The following is an 18,811-nucleotide window of genomic DNA, read 5'->3' on the forward strand; positions in this document are numbered from 1 at the left end:
GCCCATAGCCTGTATGGCCTGCTGCCTCGTGGTCAGCCTGACTGCTAGCCTAAGTCCTGACTGGGAACCTGATTGTGCGGACTGGCTCATGGAGACAGATACTTTGCTTCTAATTAACAACTGAGACTGAGAATGGTTTTCTCTTATGGATTAGAGTGACATGCTCTCTCAGGCAAAGGGCAAGAGTGGGGATACGATAGTAAGGTAGGAGGCAGGCCCCCAGAACGTTCCGCACACACGAATACCCTCTGCTTGTATCCAGGCAAGGGCAAGCACGGTGCCTGGTCTCTTGGATGGCTCTGGAACTCCTTGTGCTGGGTGGAGCTGCGGGTGGGGGGGGGGGGGAGAGGATAAAACTACCTTTGGACAGCCAATCCTACTGTGGAATAAGCACAGCATGTGGCCAAATAAAACCAGCTAGGATAAAGCAAAATGGAGAGGCTGCCCACCTGCCAGACCCTCCCAGACTGAGAGAAACAGCAGCGACCCTGAGCTGCCCTTCATGGGTATGGTCTGGCCAGTGTTTAAGGACCAAGGCACTCGGGAGCATGGGGTAGGGGGCAGTGAGGGTACAGTTCAGAGCCAAGAGCGCTCAGGGACGATGACATGGGTGGCCCGCCAAATCCTCAACCCTTTCTTTTTCTTCTTTCTTTTTTAAAGATTTATTTATTTATTTATTCATGAGAGAGAGACAGAGAGAGAGAGAGAGAGAGAGAGAGGCAGAGGGAGAAGCAGGCTGTATGCAGGGAGCCTGATGTGGGATTCGATCCTGGGTCTCCAGGATCACGCCCTGGGCCGAAGGCAGCGCTAAATCGCTGAGAGCACCCGGGCTGCCTTCTTTTTCTTCTTTCTATCCCAGGGTAGTCTCTCATGTGGGCAAAGACACATTTAAATTTTTTTTTTTTTTTTTATTAAAATACTGTTATACCCAGCGGAATGCAGCAGCAGTCCTGGTAGAGGGTGGCATAACAAAACAGCCATGTTTACATTTTAAATATTTACGATAACTTAAACATACAGACACACATCATGGTCTTTGGCAGAAAACGTTCACAGCACAAAAAAATACTTTAAAAGAAATACCAAATATTAATCCAAAATATATTAAGTTGTTTTTTTTTCCTTTCACAATATTTTTTTGCCTTTTTTTCTTTTTTTCTTTTTGCTTTGTAAACAATGCACATGAACCAAATGTATCTTTCAGCTTTAAAGAAGGGTGGGTGGGGGGGGATTTAAAAAAATATGCAATTGTCCAGCAAATGCAAATGTTTAAAAAGGAAACTTGAGGAATCATGGGAATAAGAGAACACATACCGAACCTAAAAACAGTAAAGGATAAAACAAAGATTCAAGGAAAACTAAAAAACAGTCAAGACAAACTACTAAAACCCACCAATCAGTCCTGGGGCTGAGCTGGGGGACTCTTTAAGAGCAGAAGTCAAAGTCACTGCTGCTGGCAGGCTGTCATGTGGATGCTCTGCTCTGATTCCAAAGCACTGGCCCTGCTGCAGGGCGCTGCTCACCAGTAGCTTGAGGAGCCAGCCTCATGGGCGCCATTTTGTGATGGGGGCTCCATTCAGAGGACGATTTGAGTCCCATCTTGTAGCTCATTGATCAGTTCTCACCAGCATAACTCCCTCTCCCAATCCCTCCAGGTGGGGACAAAGACTCTGATGAGAACAAGGCAACTTCTCCAGTTTCCTTCAAGAGAAGTGGTGCTGGGAAGCCCCCCATGGCAGATGTCTGTGTGTGGTGGCTCATTTCATCTGGCTCAGGGTTCGTAACCAAACCGACAGGATGTCCCAGGGACAGGAGCTGTGGAGCCACTTCAAGAGGTTGGTGATAAGGGTCCCATGGGCATTTAAAACAGGGCTCAAGGTGGAGGGAAAGACAGCCAAGTCGTGTGGATCAACCGGTATTAAAAGAACTGGAGAAGGGAAGAGAGCTGGGAGGCTGGTCAGCAGTTACAGGAACCGTGGTGACGGGGACGGGGGAATGGAGAGGGCGCGAATCTGAAGCCTCACGCTTCAATCTTCTGTTCCACAAGAAGGGGGTTATATACAAACTGCACAGCTTATTCTAGTCCACTGAAATAACCCCTATCCACTCCAAGTGAGGGGGTGAGGCTGTGGCTTCTGTAGGACTAACATCCTCAATGGTCCCCCAAAGATGCCAGTCTCAGTGACCTCAAGGAGGCAGTGAGGTGCTGAGGAGCAGATAAGGTTGGCTGGGACCACACTTGAGCCACAGGGGAATAGCACGGCCAACTTCCTACTGATGTCCATGGGCAGCCATCTTTGGAAATCAGGCTTCCAAACCAATGTATCCCCTCCTTCCCTGCCTGAGTGCCAGCTGCGGGGGGAGGGGGGCGTCCAGAGAGGGCTCAGCTCCCTTCTGGGTTTCCAGTCGCTACCCCAACAGTCAGCCTGGGAATCCTCATTCTGCATGGGCTCAGGAGGGATGTGGGGCTGAGGAGGGTCTTCTGGGTGCAGGTGCTCTCAGAGCTCCCCTCACCCCGGCAGCATCCTTCTTAAGCCCTGGGCACCAGATGCTCAATGGGAAGGAGTGCCCGGTTGGGGAGAGCGGGGCAGCAGCCGTTGGGGGGCTGCTGGAATGGCCGCGAGGGGCAGAGGGCAGAGGAGACAGGGAATGGTTCGGAGTACCCCAGCACTACCTCCTTCCTTCAGATCAGTATCTCCACCATGTCCGACAAGTCCTGGACTCTGGATGCAGCAACAGAATCTGGAGGAGACAAGAGCACAGGCAAACGCCAGCGAGCGTTACAAGACTGTCCTTTTAAATCCTGGCACATTTTAAAGACAGGATCTCTCTTCCCCAGCGCTGCCTCCCTCCGCTGCCCAGGTGCCCGGGCGCCCCTAACCTGGCCAATCAAGCACAAGGCTCCGAGAGCCTCCCTCCCACCCAGCTCTCCACCCAGGCCGTCAAGGTCCAACGTGGAAGAAACATTTATTTATAACTCTAAACTGGTTGGAGGCTCAGAGGGAGGTGGAGCCCTGGGGGAGGGAAGCTGCAGCATTCTTTCCGTGCCTGTGGTTTTCTGGGACGGCGAGGCACAGGCACACACACACATGTGAGGGCTAATGTGAAAGGGAAGCAAAACATTTAAAAGGCATCTTCTCAAATATCTCTGTCTTGGACTCTTTTTAAACAAACTCCTCTAACTTGAGATTGCCATCGGCCAACTCGCCAAGCTCCCTGATCTTAGATGCTTAGATTGGCAATAAAATATGTAAGGAAGGCTATGGAAGAGGAGACAAAGCGCTTCCCACGCGGGTGCTTTCTTTCTGAACTCAGGATCTGTCTGTGATCAGGGTTTTCAGTTTCTCCAGTCATGCGTCCAACCGGCCCTCACGTCCACACGGAGGTGGCCCACACAGCCTGCTCGTCCAGCACTGTGCACGGCTCCCCATGGAGCGCCATGAGCCAGAGGGGTCTGGGAACGAAGGGGGCTTGGTGCTCCAGCTCACACGCCGGCGTGCCCGCAGCCCTGCCACGCACAGAAGTCTGGGGAAGGGGGACTCACCCAGCGAGGCTGTCCTCTGGCCCCCGCTGTACCCCAGGAGGCTGTCGGGATCCAGTCCCAGGCAAGCAGAGGCGCCTTCTGTGGGACCATCGGTCTGGGTGCTCCCATCTCTGCTCCCGTGTTTGGCATGCGCAGGGAGGGGAGCTGCGGCCACTGGCTCCTCCTCGGGGGCCCTGTCTGCTGGAAAGGCAGGAGGTTGATAGTTATTGCCTCATAAACAAATGGTAGCCCATGGAGGGCGCATCACGTTAACTGTACCGGTTTGGGATGTGAGGTGGTACAGGTTGCTCTTGATTTGCGAGAACCTCAGTTAAGATTAAGTACTGTTTCCAGGGGATCCCTGGGTGGCTCAGCGGTTTAGCGCCTGCCTTTGGCCCATGGCACAATCCTGGAGACCCGGGATCAAGTCTCACGTCAGGCTCCCTGCGTGGAGCCTGCTTCTCCCTCTTCCTGTGTCTCTGCCTCTCTTTCTCTTTCCCTCTCTGTGTCTATCACAAACAAACAAATAAATAAATAAATCTTTTTTTTTTTTTAAAGATTAAGTACTCCTGTTTCCAGATACCAAGGACTATCAGGTTAGATTGGTTTCCAAACTTTTTCAGTGGCAGGACCTTTCTTTGCGGATTAAATCTTAGAACTGCTCAGAGGAGCAGAGGAGCTTGCCTGGAAGGTACATCTGCACAGGAAGCTCTATTTTTGCTTAGATGGCAAGCGGCTGGGATCCAGGGTGATAGAATGCACGGAGACGGAGACGGGGTCGGGGACGGGGACTACGCGTGCCCCTTCACACCGGCAGGACTGCTGTGGGCTGCAAGGTCACTGGAGCCACAGTGTAAGCTGGCTCCCTTGGGCACAAGGTCAGGAAGCCCTGGCTCCTCCGAGCCTCACTCCTTCGAGCAAAGGCCTGAGGGCAACCCAGCCCTCTACCTGCACCTCCCATCCGCCTCCTCTCACCTGTAGCCAGCCGGGCAGGGGCATCCGCTGGTCGCTCACTAGAGGAAAGACTTTGCCAGCCCTGGGTGCCTGCTGCGGCAGCCACGAAGACAGATGGTACAGACTTGGCGGGCCTCAGGGAGCCCTGGGTGGCCTTGCCCGGGTCTTTCCTGGAGCGCTGCTGAAGGACCTTGATCACCGCATCCTTCTCCAGGATCTGGGCATGGAGCACTTTCAACCTGATGGACGACAGGCCACGCTCACGTGGTCAGACGAGCAAATCCAGTGGCCTCCACCCTCCCCACCTCATGAAGGCTGGAGGGAAAGCCCTCCCCGCCGAGGCTGTACTCTCTTGCCCTTATAGCAGGGGCCAGGAGGGGGCCTTCAGAAATGTCCTCACTATTCTGTAATTTGAAGGCCTGAAAACTACCACTGCATGAGGCCCTGGGCCCTTTTTTGCCAATAAAGGGAGGTCAAGAGTGGGTTAGATTCATCTGATGATAGCAATGGCACAACCCTTGCTCCGTGGGGCAATACCCCAGAGCGGCTGATCGTCCAATGGGCTCGGTTGATGTGCTTGTGCTTTTGAGTTAGACATAGGTCAAGAGAAATCTTGTGGGGCCTCTGAGATTGTTTTTGGACAGAAAACACCAGCTATCCCCAAGTGAGGGACCAGTCCATATGCCTTCTGGGGTGGTGCCTGGTGTGGACTCAGTTGGAAAGTCTTACTCTCTGATTTACTGGGGGTAGGGGGCAGCAAGTAGAGGCCAGGTGGCATCCAGCACCTCCACAGCCAAGGTCCTCCGCAGACCAAGGAGTCTGGGAAAGAACATGTGCGTGGCGTCTGGTGTGCCAAACACCCAGGAAACCAGCCCAGAAGCATGAAGGACTAGTGGAGACAGGGGGTTTATCAGGGATTAAGCATGGCAGGGATCGGACAGTGCCACCCCCAACCCACCGCAGGTGGCCTGCGATGCCAATGCCCAACCTGCTTTCCATTTCCTGATGCCTGTGGCCGCCGGTGAGCAGACCCTCATTGAAACTGCTGCTGGGCGAAGGCTGGGGCGAGTGTCGGATGAGAGTGGTGTCACGCTGGGCGGCGGCCGTGGCCGCTGCGTCCATGGCAAACTGCCTCATGGCACGTTCCTCCAGATACTTCTGCTCCCACTTGGTCATATCAGCCTCCAGCGCCAGGATTTGCTCCTCTTTCTCCCGCAGTTGCTCTGACAGCCGCAGGGCACTGAGCTCCGGGGATCCACCACTGGCACCAGTGGGGGTGCCCGCCTGTCTCTGCGGAGAAGGGACCACCACTGTGATCAAGGGCAGGGGTTGGGGTGTGGCCGCCACTGGTCCTCACCCCACGCGAGGACTCTCACTTATGCACGGGGGCTTGTTCGGCCATTCCCAGCACACCTGCCCCCATGACCCGCTACTACCAAAGATGAAGCAGGTGCTGTGGTTTCCCACACCCCTGTTGCCAAGAGCGTAGGGAAGATCAGGCCTGCCTTTCATAGGGGACCCGATTAAGTATCTTTCAGACTGGGAAAGGGGTGCTCTTCATAATTACACTATGACAACTAGGTGTAAACTAGGACCCACCTGGGCAGCCCAGGGCATTTGGTCACTCTACCTCCGTGGGGAGAGTAAGGTTGGGCGTGGAGACAGAACTTCTCTGGTTTGTAAACACTAGAGTTATTAACGGGGCCCAAAGTGAGGATAAAGACTCGGATCTGGGTGACCGTCTCTCCATCCTGGGGAGACAGGTAAGAGCTAGCTAGTCTTCTACATCAAGGCTCCTGAGCTACTTTCTCTAGAGACGAAGGATGCCAACCCCTGCTGCTGAGGACCGAAGCCCAGGTCTTGAGTCCCCAAGGCTGGCACCCAGCCAAGAGGCAAGGCTGGAACACCGATCACTCTGGCTTTCCAAGGGGTCCTCCACAGGTCTCTGAGCTCACCTGCTGTGCACGCAGGGCCTTGAGTTCCTGCTCCAGGCGCGTCCGCAGACGTAGCTCCAGCAGCTCCCGCTTCTCACAGGCAGCCTGCAGCTGCCCGAGGGCTTGCTGCAGCCGCTCCACCTTCTCCACGTAGGCCTGCTTCTTGCGCAGCTCCTCCTCGGCTCGCGCAGCCCGGCCCTGTGCGTTGCTCAGAGCCTGCTCCAGCAGCTCCGCACGCCTCCGCTGGTCCTCGATGGCACCGCGCAGCAGGGCCATCTCCCTCTCCAGCTTCTCCTGCTCCTGCTGCTGCTCGTAGCCTGCGGTGGGGAGGTAGAGGGGGGCTCAGTCAGGGACAGCAACCACCCTAACTGGTCCCACTGAGCGCCTACCACAGGCTGGGCTCCGCACTGATGGCTGGATGAGCTCGACTACATCCTACCCTCTCCACAATCCGGAGTTAGGCACTGTTATTACCATTGCCACCTTACAGAGGAGGAACAGGTTAAGTCACAAATAAATGGCAGCACTGGACCTGGGCCCTTGCGGTAATAAGCGGGCTACACTGCCTCTCTGCGGGGACGAGGACAGCCCCGAAACACTGTCTACTTGTGCCAAGTGGCACCATTTTCAAAACACATTCACAATTTTCCTGGAGCCTCATGATGAGGCTAGAGACTGGCCAGATGGGAACTGTGATAGGAACTCATGACACATGAGAAGGCTCATGACCTTCATTGAAGTAAGAGAACAAATGAAGAAGGGAGAAAAAAAGCATCATTGGCCTCAGCATGAGCCAGGCACTTACACATCTTATTCCATTGAAGCCTTCAACAACAGCCCCTTGAGGGAGGATATGTGATCCCCAACATATTGGGGAAGAAATAAAGGTGAATGGTGCTGCTAAAGTGGGGACCCATGTCAGCCTGGCCTCCAGAGGACCAGCCTGGCCCCCCCACCCAGAGTCCTCTCAAAGTGGGCTCCAGGACTCATTCTGTGGATCCAGGGCCTCCCAACATAGTGCTACATTTTCTCCCCTGGTCTGGAGGACCACTGCAATGTAGACAACCAGGCTTATAAAGAAATGCAAAATCTGTGGCATAATGAAAATGACTATGGTCCAAAGATTTGTGTCTAAGGTCCTAGCTCTCCTGACTTCCAAATCATCTTTTTTGCTCCCCAGAAAATTCTGCTCAGAGACTCACTTTACATTGTGGAGCCAAGCAAGGCCCAAGCCAGGCCATGCAGTCCTCCAGCTGATGCTCTGGGTGTAAATCCACCTCCCATGCACCTGCCCTTTGGGAGTCCAGCCTGGCCCCCCAAGGAGGGTGTCAGCTGCCTGCCTTACTGGAGGGCAGAAGGGGGTGGGCTCTAGGGCCTGCCCAATGAACTCAAAGGCACTGTCTCTAGAGCAGCACTATCACAGTACCGTGGGATTTTCTGCTGTAATAAAATTGTTCTATATGTGCCAACCTGTGCAGCAGCCACTATGTTCTCGTGGCTATTGACCACTTGCAATATGGCAAGTGTGAGGAAGGAACCAGATTTTTCATTTTACTTAATTTTAATAATTTTAATATTTGGGCCACATGTAGCTAAGTACCTATTGTATTGAACAATACAGGTTCTGGAATGAAAGAATGAAGCCTTGGGACCTGCGTAGGCAAAGGGAGGATTCATGGATTCCTGGAGGCAAGAGGGCACAGGGCACTTAGGTCAGCTCTGGCTCAATTTGGGTTTTTCCGGATTTGGAAATCTGGGCCTAGGGTGGCCTTCTCCTTTAGTGTGGAGTGAAAAGATGAGGAAGCTCAATAATATTGAAATTGAGGCATCCAGAGTGGGCTGACCGCATCTCATGAGCAGCACGGTGGAGGGGCAGGCAGACAGAGTAGACTGGGGATTTGGGCCTAGAGACAAGGACCCCGTCCTGTATGTGCTCACAGAACCCAAAGCTTACAGAGCTTGCAGGCAGCCGCGGCCTCTCCTCCCAGTCTCAGCACGACTGCCCCATCGTCTGGCCCGAGACCCGAGGCTCAGGCAAGAAGAAACTGCTCAAGAAGGATAGGGAGCTAGAAGGATAGGGAGCTAGAAGGATAGGGAGCTAGGAGAGCTAGGTCTCAGGGAGGCCAGGGCCAGACCGGAGCAGCCAAAGCTGGGAGTCTGTGCCAAAAGCAGGTGGCTCGGGGCACAGTGCTCCCGCTTCCTACTACTGTTACTTCCAGAAAAAAAAAAGTGAGGTCAACTAGAGACATTTTTTTCCCTGGGACTTTTGTGTTTTTTTTCTCCGCGGGTATTAAGGAACAAGGAAGAGCTGCTTGGCTTTCCTCAGCCCCTGCAGAGAGGAGTGGGGCGCACCCCGCCTTCTGTTTCCCGCAGCTTCTGCGGCCCGGGCCATCCGCGGGCTCCAGGGTGAAACCAGGGGCCAGTCTGGTCCGCTGGGGAGGCGAGCTGGGGGTGGGGGGGTCGGCCTGGCGCCTCGGAGTAAGCCCCCGGCTCGGCCGTCCCTTTGTCCCAGTGGCTCGGGCGGCGGCGGGGCGCGGGGGGCGGGGGGCGCGGAACAGCCCGGGGCTCCGGAATGCCCGGCATCCAGGTCACCCGCGGCTGCCAGATTAGTGGCTCCAGCGAGGAGCCCAGCAGCCGGCGCGCTCCCCGGGAGCGGAAACGCCTCCCCCACCCCAGAAACCTGCCTGGCCACTTCCCTTTGCCGCAGCGCCGCGCCCCCAAGGCCTCCCCTCCTCTGCAGGCGCCCCCACTCTGCACCCCGCCAGCGACTCACCCCTCCACCCCCAGACTCCCAAGGGCTCCAGCCCCCTTGTGGTCCTGCCCCTCTACCATCACCTCCCTCCTGGGACCCCAAGTCATGGCCACCACCTCCTGCCCAACCCCCACCCCATCCCTTAGGTGTCGGGTTCCAGGCTCCATCCTTTAGGAAGGAGGTGCTGCCTGCCAGAGCTCAGTCCTCAAGCTGCCCCCCCCACCCCCACCTTCTAGATACCCCCTACTATCCAGGCCCCTCACACACAGTAGGTTTCCTCAAAGCCAGCCTCACCAGGACTCGAGCCACCCCTATTCCATTTGTCTGCAAACTCCCCAAGGCCACAACAGCACGTACTCACTGCTCACTGCCCGCCCAGCTGTGCTAGAGCTCCTTCCTGCTGCTGAGCTCGGCCTTCCTAGGGTACCACTCCATGGACCTCCACCTCCACCTCCACCTGAGCTGAGCCATTGCGCTGCTTCACCTGTGGGCACCTCTCCGCCCCTGCCTTCCCCACAGAGCCTCTCTCTCAGGCCAGTGGGGACTTCCCAGTCACTAGTCTCCAAGGCCAGGGACGCCTTGGTTCCCTTGAATCTGTGGTGAGAAGACCCTGCTCCTTTCTCAAGCTTGACCTTCCTACCCTGGTACATCCCCCGCCCCCGGGCCTGCTCCCACCCTCTGCCCAATGCCCAGAAGGGGACTTAGCGTAGTTCTGCTAATGAACAAATGACTGACTGACTGACTAGACTAGTCAACAGTGAATTCACCCACTCTCTTTCAGAAGACTTCCACCACCCGTGTAAGAGGAGTTCCCCAAACTCCTTCTTCAGACTGCTGGTTAAGCTCCAGGAATCCAGTTTTGGTTGTCTGCGGGTACCTGGCCACCGGTTATGGCTCAGTTTCTCACATTCCAATCAGGCACCCCAGTTTCTCACATTCCAATCAGGCACCCCTAACCTTTCTGCTGCCTAGGACTCCCTGAGAGAACTCAATATTCCTTCTCTCTGCTCCCACTTGCCTCCAGGGCTATCTGGACTCCGCCACTGCCCACTGCCCCTCTAGCTCCGAAGGAGACGGTACTGAAACAGCACCACAGCTCAGCAAATCACTGCGCCCCGGCTGTCCCTCTTGTAGCCACTGACCTCGCCAATAAGAGAGAACCAGATCTTGTTCCTTGGAAGCCACCCCTCCCAGCAGGACAGTCCAGTGCATAGTAGGCATTCAGTAATCCCGGGCTCGAAGCACTGCTTTGACAGGCCGGAGGGCCGATCCTCCACGTCCAAAGTCACCGTCCCAGTGTCACCACCCACATAACTGTATGGGCATCTGAGCGTGAGCCCTACTCACTCTGAGCAAGCAGCTTGGCCACCATGTCCTGACTGCCTGCCTGGGCCTCCTGTGTCTTGCTTGCCAAGCGGCGGTTCGCAGATTCCAATCTCTCTGTTTAAATGAAGGAAAAATGTTTTAAGAAAAAATATTTGAGTATCAGGTGCCCGCCTGTGGGGTTGCACCGTCTAAACCGGGGATGGGCTGATAGGGAAGCCCTGGGTGTGCTCAGGGCCTAAGGAGGAGGGAGCACTCTGGGCCACAAAGGTGAGGAGGTCCCATGGGTGGCCCCAAGGGGTAGCACAGAGACAAGCATGCCCCCTGTCAAGGCGGCCCCCAAGGAGTTTCAGCCTGGCCCCCTTTGAGTCAATTTACACAACTTCTCTTTTCAAGCCTTCCGCAGGTGCTCACCACCCCCTCACCTCGGGCGACCTCTCTCACCTCTCAGATCCCTGTTGAAGTCCTGCAGCCTCCTCATTTCACTATCCATTTTGTTCCTCATGGTCTTTTCCAGGGCCTCCCGCTTGGAAGAGGCTCTCATTAGGCTCTCGTGGGCCTCAGAGAGCCGCTGGATTTCACCTTCCAGCTGCAAGAAGCAGACAGGAGAGCTGAAGGAAGGGGAGAGATCCCTGTGTGGCCTCAGGGTCCCCTCCACAGGCCCAGGCTGCTCTCTGACTCTCCATCAGAAAGGATGAGAGAGGACAGGATAAAAGGCAACAGCAAAAAATCCAAGTGGTTAGAGTGGGACGGTCAGAAGCTTGTGGCCTCCAGATTTGAATCAGATGCTAGAACCAGCAAGCAGGGGTCCCCTCAATTGTGCCAGGGCCCCAGTGCTGAGTGAACCCAGGGCCAGGTACCCTGGAAGGGGCTGCCTCTGACTGACCAAGCATAGCTTTCCCGCACCCAATGTCCAGAAAGCAGCATTTTACTTTTGTCCAGTTTCTACTGAGAATCTGAGCACTGTGGGCCAGGAGTGGGCACAAAAAGACTCCAGCCACGTTCTAGGGGCCAGAAGAGCTCAAACCACAGGACAGCCATAGGAGGCCCGAGGCCACCTGTCAGAACTGAACGCACAGCTGGCAAACCTCCTCTAAAGAACAGGGTGCTGGCCCCTGGGCTGAGCTGCCTCCTCTCTGGAGCGTTTCCTCCTCTGGCCATCCCCGTGTACCGCAGAGGGCCAGCCTGGCCCCAGCTGCCCCTCCCACTTGGCTGCTGGCAGGTTCCGCACGTGCTCCGAGCTGGCCTGTGATTCCAATAAGTAGCTCGTTTTTTCCAAGAGGAGGGGCTTTCTTTCTGGCCAGGGCTGGCCCAGAACAGACTTGCTGTTGTGTGCGGGACACAAAGGGCTCTCTGTGGGAGGTGTCCACAGGAGGGGGTGTGTGCAGGGGAAGGGTGTGCAGCGAGCTGGTGAATGGGCTCTTTCTAATCACCACTGGCCAGCAACTGCTCACACTCCAGGCCTGCTCTGCTGGCCTTGAGGCTGCTCCCCAGCTGTCTAGAGTCAGTGAGGGAGGGAGGAGAAAGGATATGGGGGTAGAGAGCAGGCCCCCGCCCTCTGAGGCCCCAGCAGGGCCTACCTTCTCGATGCGGCCAGCCTTCTCCGCTGAGCTCTCCAGCTCCCTCTGCAGCCTCTCATTGTCCCTCTGAAGCCTGGCATTCTCCCTCAGCAGAGTCTCCATCTGGGCCAGGTGGGCACTGCCAGAGGGGGCCGAGGAGGTCTGGGTGCTAGCCGGCCCCTCCACCTCAGGTGGGCTGAGGGCGCCTAGGGGGCCATGGCTAAGAACAGCTGGGTGTGGTGGCAGGGGGTGCTCCTGGGGCTGCTGTAAGTACTGGTACTGCTGTTGCTGCTGGAGAAACACAGGGGGCACTTGGGCCTGCAGGATCCTGGGGAACAGAAGAGATGGTGCTCAGAGACTATGCAGGCCCTTGTGGCTCCCACCCCTGAGCAGCCTTGGGTGGGCCCAGCCCTCCTGGCATACTGGCAAGTCTCCACACAACAGGAGGCAGTGTCCAGTGGGGAAGGCTCTATCCGAGACCCTGAAGGGCCAAGGGAGTGGGGCTAGTGGGGGTTAACATCAGGATGCTTGTTTCATGTCCAGCCTCACTGTGGCCAAGGCCTTGGGGATCAGCCTGAGTAGTCCTGGACCTTGTACACAGCCTTCCAGGACTCTGGGCCACTTCCTGCGTCTGTTATAAGCCTCTTCTGCTAGTATTTGCCAGTGTAGCACACTCACATTTTCTACTCCCTATTTTGGGTCTCGTCACCCGTTGCAGAAACATTTTTGTGAATCCCCGTGGCTCAGGGCAGAGTGTAGATAGATATTGGCATAAGGGTCTGAGCTCCAAAGTCTGACAAAATAGGAATTCAAATCCCCATGGTGCAGGCTCTGCTAAATCATGAGGATGAGTGTTTCCAGCCTCGAGGGGCTGGCCAGGCCTACACAGGGCCTGATGGGATGCTGGGCCTACAGCGCGTGCTCCCACAATGGTGGTCCATCTTCTACCTCTCCTAGTGGTAACTGCAACATACTGTCTGCTTAAAGAGTAAACGTGGCCCACACACTGGATTTTCTTAGGTGTAGGGGCCACCTCTGGACCACTGCAATAGCCTGAGTGGAGGGACAATGTTCCACTGGCCTCTAGCAGTGCTGTAATGTCACCCTCAGCCCCATTAAGGGAAGGAGCAAAGAGCAAGAGGCATGGGTGTCAAGGCTGGTCACACGGCCTTTCCGGGGTCTTGTGACTCCGAGTGTGAAAGAACAAACTGCCTCAGTTACGCCAGGAGCTTTCCAGAAGCTTCATGAGAGTTGAATTCCACTTGTAGGTCCATCACCTCAGCATTCAGGCCCTCCATCCCCCTCACAGCCTCCTCTCCCCTGCTCCCCTTAGGACCCTGGGCTAAAAGAAAAGTCTCGCCCCAAGTTCCCAATGAACAATCCTTGTGTGACCAGCTGAAAGGAAAGGCTGGGCAGATCTATTTGTCTTATTGCCTAAGGCAGAGCTTCCAGTGAGGGCTGAGCAGAGGGTCCCCACTGGAATGTGCAAGCTCTCGGTGCACTGCTAAATGTGGCATTCTCAGGGTTGCTTCACGAACTTTCTCCCCCCTGCACCGGGCCAGGCAGACACAACTGGCATTCTTGGGGGATGACTTAGCTCTGAGAAAGAATAGAGTCTCCTTTCCTTTCACACTTGCTCTCCCTTCCCTGTCCTGCTCCTCCCCCGCCCTCCCTGTTTTGTTCTCCTGTGGTCTACTTCCTTTCCACGATATTATCTTTTCCTGACAGGGTTCAATAAGGCTGCTCCAAAAGAAGAAACCCGCGACTCAGCTTCCGAAACTCTCCCTGACCAAGCCCTGAGAGAGGAGATAAGGTGGGGGGCACGAGCGGTGGAGGATGGAGAAAACCCACAAGGCCCCGTCCTCTGGTTCCCCCATGCCAACACCATGGCGTCACTCATTTCTCGAGAGCAAGGAAAGGCATCTATCCCAGGAAAAGGCCAAATGGTGGGAAAGCGGGTGACTAAATGAAGACTCAGCAAGCATGAAGAGGACCAGACTTCGGCCTTGAGCTCCCAAGGAAAGGAGTCTGCAACTCCGCAGGCCCCTCTGGTGGGGTTTCCTGGGCCAGCCCGGGGGGAGGTGCGGTGTGTGAAATGATCGGTGTCCCTGCTTCTCGGAAGGGGCCGGGCCGAGTGAGAAGCCAGGGGCAGAGCCTCATTTCTAGGAACCAGTATTTCTGCAAACTATCCGGGGTTTCTGTCCCCTCCTTGCACCCTTTGCCCTTAGAATCCATTCTCTCTACGTGCTTCCCGGGGGGACCTTTTTAAAGAGGTGAGCCAAATCCCATCCTCTAAAGGCTTCCCTTCACACTCAGGTTCAAAGTCCACATTCCCCAGCAGCCCTTTCCAAGGCTCCACAGAAAGGGGCTTGCCAGGACCCCAAGTCCTCTCCTGATAGGAGCTCCAGCCACCTGGAGCACAGGGAAAACGTGAAAGGAAACGCAGAGTAGTAGGAGGGTGGCTCCTGCCCTGGTGTAGGCCAGGGAGAGGTCTCGGAGGAGGCCATCTGGTCCTTCCTGCCTCCAGTTAGGAATGCCTCCCACTCATCACAGAAGGCAGACTGTCCCGTTGGTCTTAAAGGTCTCCAGAGAAGGAGGTCCCATGTCCTGCCAACTCAGCTTGGAAACCGTTTGGCAAGGATTCCCAACCCTTGTCTTTAGCAAGTTCTTTCGAAAACCTAACCTTTAACCCCCTGCTGTAAGCGGTACCCCCGGGAACCCTAGTTACTTGACTGCTACAGCTAAGCACACAATGGCATCCATCTCCAAATTAAAGCAAAAGGTCCCACTAAGTTCTCACGTGACCCTGGCTAAGTCCTCCTCTACATCAGGCCTGAGCCCCTCCCTCTCGGGACAGGGAGGGGGTCTCAACAGCCTTCCTCTGGGGCCTGCCAGCCCCGACACAGGGTGTCTGCAGGCTCTCCACCCCAGGGGAGAACGATACCAGAAGAAAGTCAAGAGCTTGAAAGAGCAGGGCGGGCAGTTACCTGACTTCAGCATGCTGGAAGTGTGGGCTCCCGCGGGTGCGGTACCGCGGGTCGGTGACAGCAGTGGCGGTCTCGTGAGCTAGCACAACGTGTGGGTACTGAGGCGGCGGTCCGCGGGGCTCTGGGCCCTCGGCAGGTGGGCCCCTGGGTGCGGGGCCCTGCTGATTGCGGGCCAGCTGCGGGAAGCTGTGGGAGGAGCTCATGTGGCTGGGGGCCCGGGCCCCGTTCCTCTCCAGGGACAGCTGCAGGAGCCGTTCACTCAGGGAGCGCACATGCCCGTGCCTCAGCTCTCGCAGGGCCTCATCCTGGCTCCGATGGCCTCCTGGGGCCCCTCGGGGATCCCGGTCCCCCACATGTGGCCGGGGCCCCGCCTGCTGAGCCGCATAGTACTGGGAGTGGGCTTTAGCCTCTTCGTAGGTGGGCAGCTCCTCACCCTTGCCGGGCTGTGGACACAGCCGGTAGAGGGTGTTCTCTGCCAGGTGGCTCTCACCGCCCTGGTGCTCCTGGCCCTGGGGTTCCTGCCTGGTGGCTTGCTGCAGCACCTGAGTGTCCTCAGGTGCCAAGATCTCTGCAGAGGCTTGGGGGCTCCCTGTGCCCCCAGCCCCAGCCCCACCCCGCAGGGCCTGCTGTTGGATGGCCAGCAGCGTGCGAGTCTCCGTCAGGTTGCCATAGCGCAGCTGCTCCTGGATGAGGCGGTGCAGGACCGTCCCGGAGGAGTCTTCTAGCGTCCTCATGCTTCCTTGCCTTGTACACAGCTGCCTGGACAATGGCCGGTGGCACCTGGCCCCAGGGCACCTGGGAGGAGGGAAAGAAGAGCAATTAGTGGGAGCACAGGGGAAAGAGGGCAGGGGGTGCTTTCCGTTACAGTGTGGTCCAAAGCATAATGGTGAAGAGTAAGGCTATGGGGGGGGGGGAGGTCACACAAGCCTGGGTTCAATTGCCAGTGCTGCCACCTACTGATTAAGGCAAATGACCTAACCCATGAGCCTCAGTTATTCCATCGGAATAACGCTTGCCTCATGGAGGTGAAAATTAAATAAGGCGATGGCTGCTGAGTGCTGGTGCACTGTAAATCCTTGGCAGAGGGCCACCGTTACAGTCATATTCACGGAGACTTACTAAAGAAAGCCACCAGTAACCTCCAAGGTAATCCATCACCCAGCCTCTGCAGTCAGCTTCCCAGTGAAAAGGCTGAGGAGAGACTCCAGGGCAGGAGTAGTTCAGCTACAACCACTGAGCAGGCCAGTCTAGGGGTAGACAGGGCCCCAGTTCATTGGCAGGTGATAAAGAAGGAGTCCAGCCTAGTAGAAGCCCTAGGCAGACAGCCCCTAGCTCCCTCTAGAATGTAGCATGCCTGAGCCCTAGGCTTGGCACGGGTAACTCACCACCCTCTACCACCTTTACCATGCTGGGCCCTCTCTGTCACGGGATGACCTTGACGGTCACTCTGCAAGGTGAACAGGAAGGACAAAAATGCATCGGGTTTGGCAAATAATAAGGGATCAAAGGAGAAGCTACAACAGGACGATGGTTTTGTGAAATGAGGTGAAAAAGATGCCACCCGCCAAGGTTTGTGGGTCAGTCATAGTCTGTGTGCTGACAGCAACTGCATGGGTGCTCCAGGAAAAACAAAGGGCGGCACCGTGTCTTTGACTTTAGGACTGTCCCTCCTACACACGTACACTTGCTACTTGGAAAAGACCCCGATGGCCCTCTGCCACATAGAGGGTGGGCACTCAGCATTTTGCCATTGGTAACACTTATCTGAGCTAACTGGAGGAGTAGGGGAGCGAGGGAGAAGCTCTTGGTTGCAGGGACCGGAGTCTGGGGTGGGGATGGGCTGCTGGAAGCTTCAAGAGCAGGGAGTATCTCCTGAGGAAGGTATTGCCCTCTGAGCTTGGGCTCTCAGTGGCTCATGTCCCGAGGCTGCCTGCCTCACCCAGCTTCCTTCCACAGCCTCCTCCCACACAAAACTCCTAACTAGATTCAGGGAAAACCAAACAAAACCCCTATCCCCACAGGTCTTATGTATGGGGGGAGGTCAGTGGGAAGAATGTGGTCCCTTCTCGGCCACAAAACTAGCCCCATTGCCCTGCTGCCTTTAAGGTTTGGTAGGTTGGCAGAGCAGCCAGTGCCAATCTACTCCTCCCTCCAGGCTGCCCAGAAATGAGGAGAGGGAGAGGAGTCTGGAAGGCATCTCTGTGCCCATCCTTCTTGGCACCCAATCGGCCGCCCCCTCTCCCTACACCCCGGAGGCGTGGAGATGCAAGACTCCAGAGTTACCAGAGGCAAAACAAACTGCAATCAATTCGCCCTAGAGTTTCCTCCGCGGGGCATTTCCTAAAGTAATCAGTCTGGGCTGACTCTCCAGCCGAGAATGACGGTGGGGAGCGGGGTGGGGAGAAGGGGGGGGGTGGCGTGCAGAGCTTTCGGGACGGGCTCCTCGTGTCCCCCCCGCAGCCGTGAGCCTGGGAGCCGGGAGCACCTCCGGGGCCCCTGTGCCGCGTTTGTCCCCGTCAGACCCCTCAGATGCACATTCTTTCGGCTGAGCCGTTACTAAAATCTGTGACCGCGACCCGGCCATGCACCTTCGCTGCACCGGCGCACCCCGGCTTCCTGAAAACCAGCGCCCCCTCCCCGGTAAGCAAACCACTCCGGCTCGCGCCGGGGCTCGGCCTCGCCTACGGAACCCACGCGAGGGTCTCTAAGGAGGCGTGCACCGCAGCAGGGATGCCGCCCTGCCCGGGCTCCCGGCCGACCGCGAGCACCCGGAGCGCGCGGGGGGGGGGGGGGGGGCGGGGGCCGGTGGCCCAGCAAGGTCTTTAAGCGTCGCGGGTCCGCCTCCCTCCCGGCCTCCCGAGCCCTCTTTGTTTTCCGAATGCTCCAGCGCTGACGTCACCGGGCTGGCCGGCCGGCCGCATTCTTTCTAAGTGAGAGCCGTTCCGAGGCTCCAGAGAGGATTTTCCAAGGAAGACAAAGAGGAATTCTTGGACGGGTTGGGGGCAAGGACACCTGTGATCTGCCCCCAACCGGATCGGCCCCAGGGCCCGCACCTTGAACCCGCAGCGGCGCCCCTCTGCCCAGCCCACGACCCGAAGCATAAGCCCCCGCTCCCCGCAAAGGCTGCCCCCTCCCCCCGCCCCAGGGGGCCCGCGGGCCGCCCAGAGCTCGGGACGGCCCCGGGCCGCCTCTGCGCTTCCTCGCAAGGGCGCCCCGCACCCGGGGTCGCTCGCCGCGCCGCGCCGGGCTCCGGCTCCCGCTCCCGCTCCCGCTCCCGGGAAGGGCGGGCTGCGCGGGGGCTCCGGCTGCACCGTGGCTCCCGGGCCGCGCTCCCCGAGGCGCCGGGCGGCCGTCCTTACCGCTGCGGCCCGCGGGTGCTCGGCGTGGTCGGCCCGGCGCGGCTCGCCCGGCTCGGTGGCGGCGGCGGTGGCGGTGTGCACTCGGCGGCGGCGCCGACGCTCTGGCCGCCCGGGCCCCGGCGCGCAGCTCCAGGCTCGGCCCGCGCCGGAGGCGGCTGCTATGCCAGGAATGTGAGAGTTTCAGGTTCCCCCTCGGGATCAAAGCGAACCACAAATAACCTCGCAGCGCGCCGCCCTCCTCCGCCCTCCGCCGCCCTCCGCCTCCTCCCCGCCCTCCTCCCGGCCCCCGCCTTCCTCCCGGGAGGCGGTGCCGCGCGCCCCGGAGCTCGGTCCCGGAGCTCGGTCCCCGGGACGCGCGGCGCCTCCCTCCGCGGCCTCCCCACGCCACCGCCGTGGGCCCCCGGGGCTGCTGGGGACGGA

At 57.5% G+C, this 18,811-nt stretch overlaps 1 protein-coding gene across 2 annotated transcripts; it reads right to left on the reverse strand.

Moving 5' to 3' along the window:
- Positions 1 to 887: 887 nt before the first annotated feature.
- AMOTL2 (angiomotin like 2) lies at positions 888 to 18,579 on the reverse strand. Of its 2 annotated transcripts, none has more exons than XM_025448884.3 (10): positions 18,392 to 18,579; positions 15,033 to 15,827; positions 12,067 to 12,373; positions 10,931 to 11,075; positions 10,511 to 10,603; positions 6,433 to 6,728; positions 5,466 to 5,767; positions 4,499 to 4,716; positions 3,545 to 3,721; positions 888 to 2,742 (listed from the first exon to the last, which is right to left on the reverse strand). In XM_025448884.3, exons 2-10 carry the CDS (start codon positions 15,764 to 15,766, stop codon positions 2,684 to 2,686), a joined length of 2,331 nt encoding a protein of 776 aa, XP_025304669.1. In that variant the 5' UTR covers positions 15,767 to 15,827; positions 18,392 to 18,579; the 3' UTR covers positions 888 to 2,683. The 2 variants fall into 2 exon arrangements, with proteins under 2 accessions (XP_025304669.1, XP_025304668.1); XM_025448883.3 differs by having other exon boundaries at positions 3,545 to 3,724.
- Positions 18,580 to 18,811: the final 232 nt, after the last annotated feature.

Source organism: Canis lupus, chromosome 23 (genome assembly GCF_003254725.2).
Source record: "Canis lupus dingo isolate Sandy chromosome 23, ASM325472v2, whole genome shotgun sequence".
Lineage (NCBI taxonomy): Eukaryota > Metazoa > Chordata > Mammalia > Carnivora > Canidae > Canis > Canis lupus.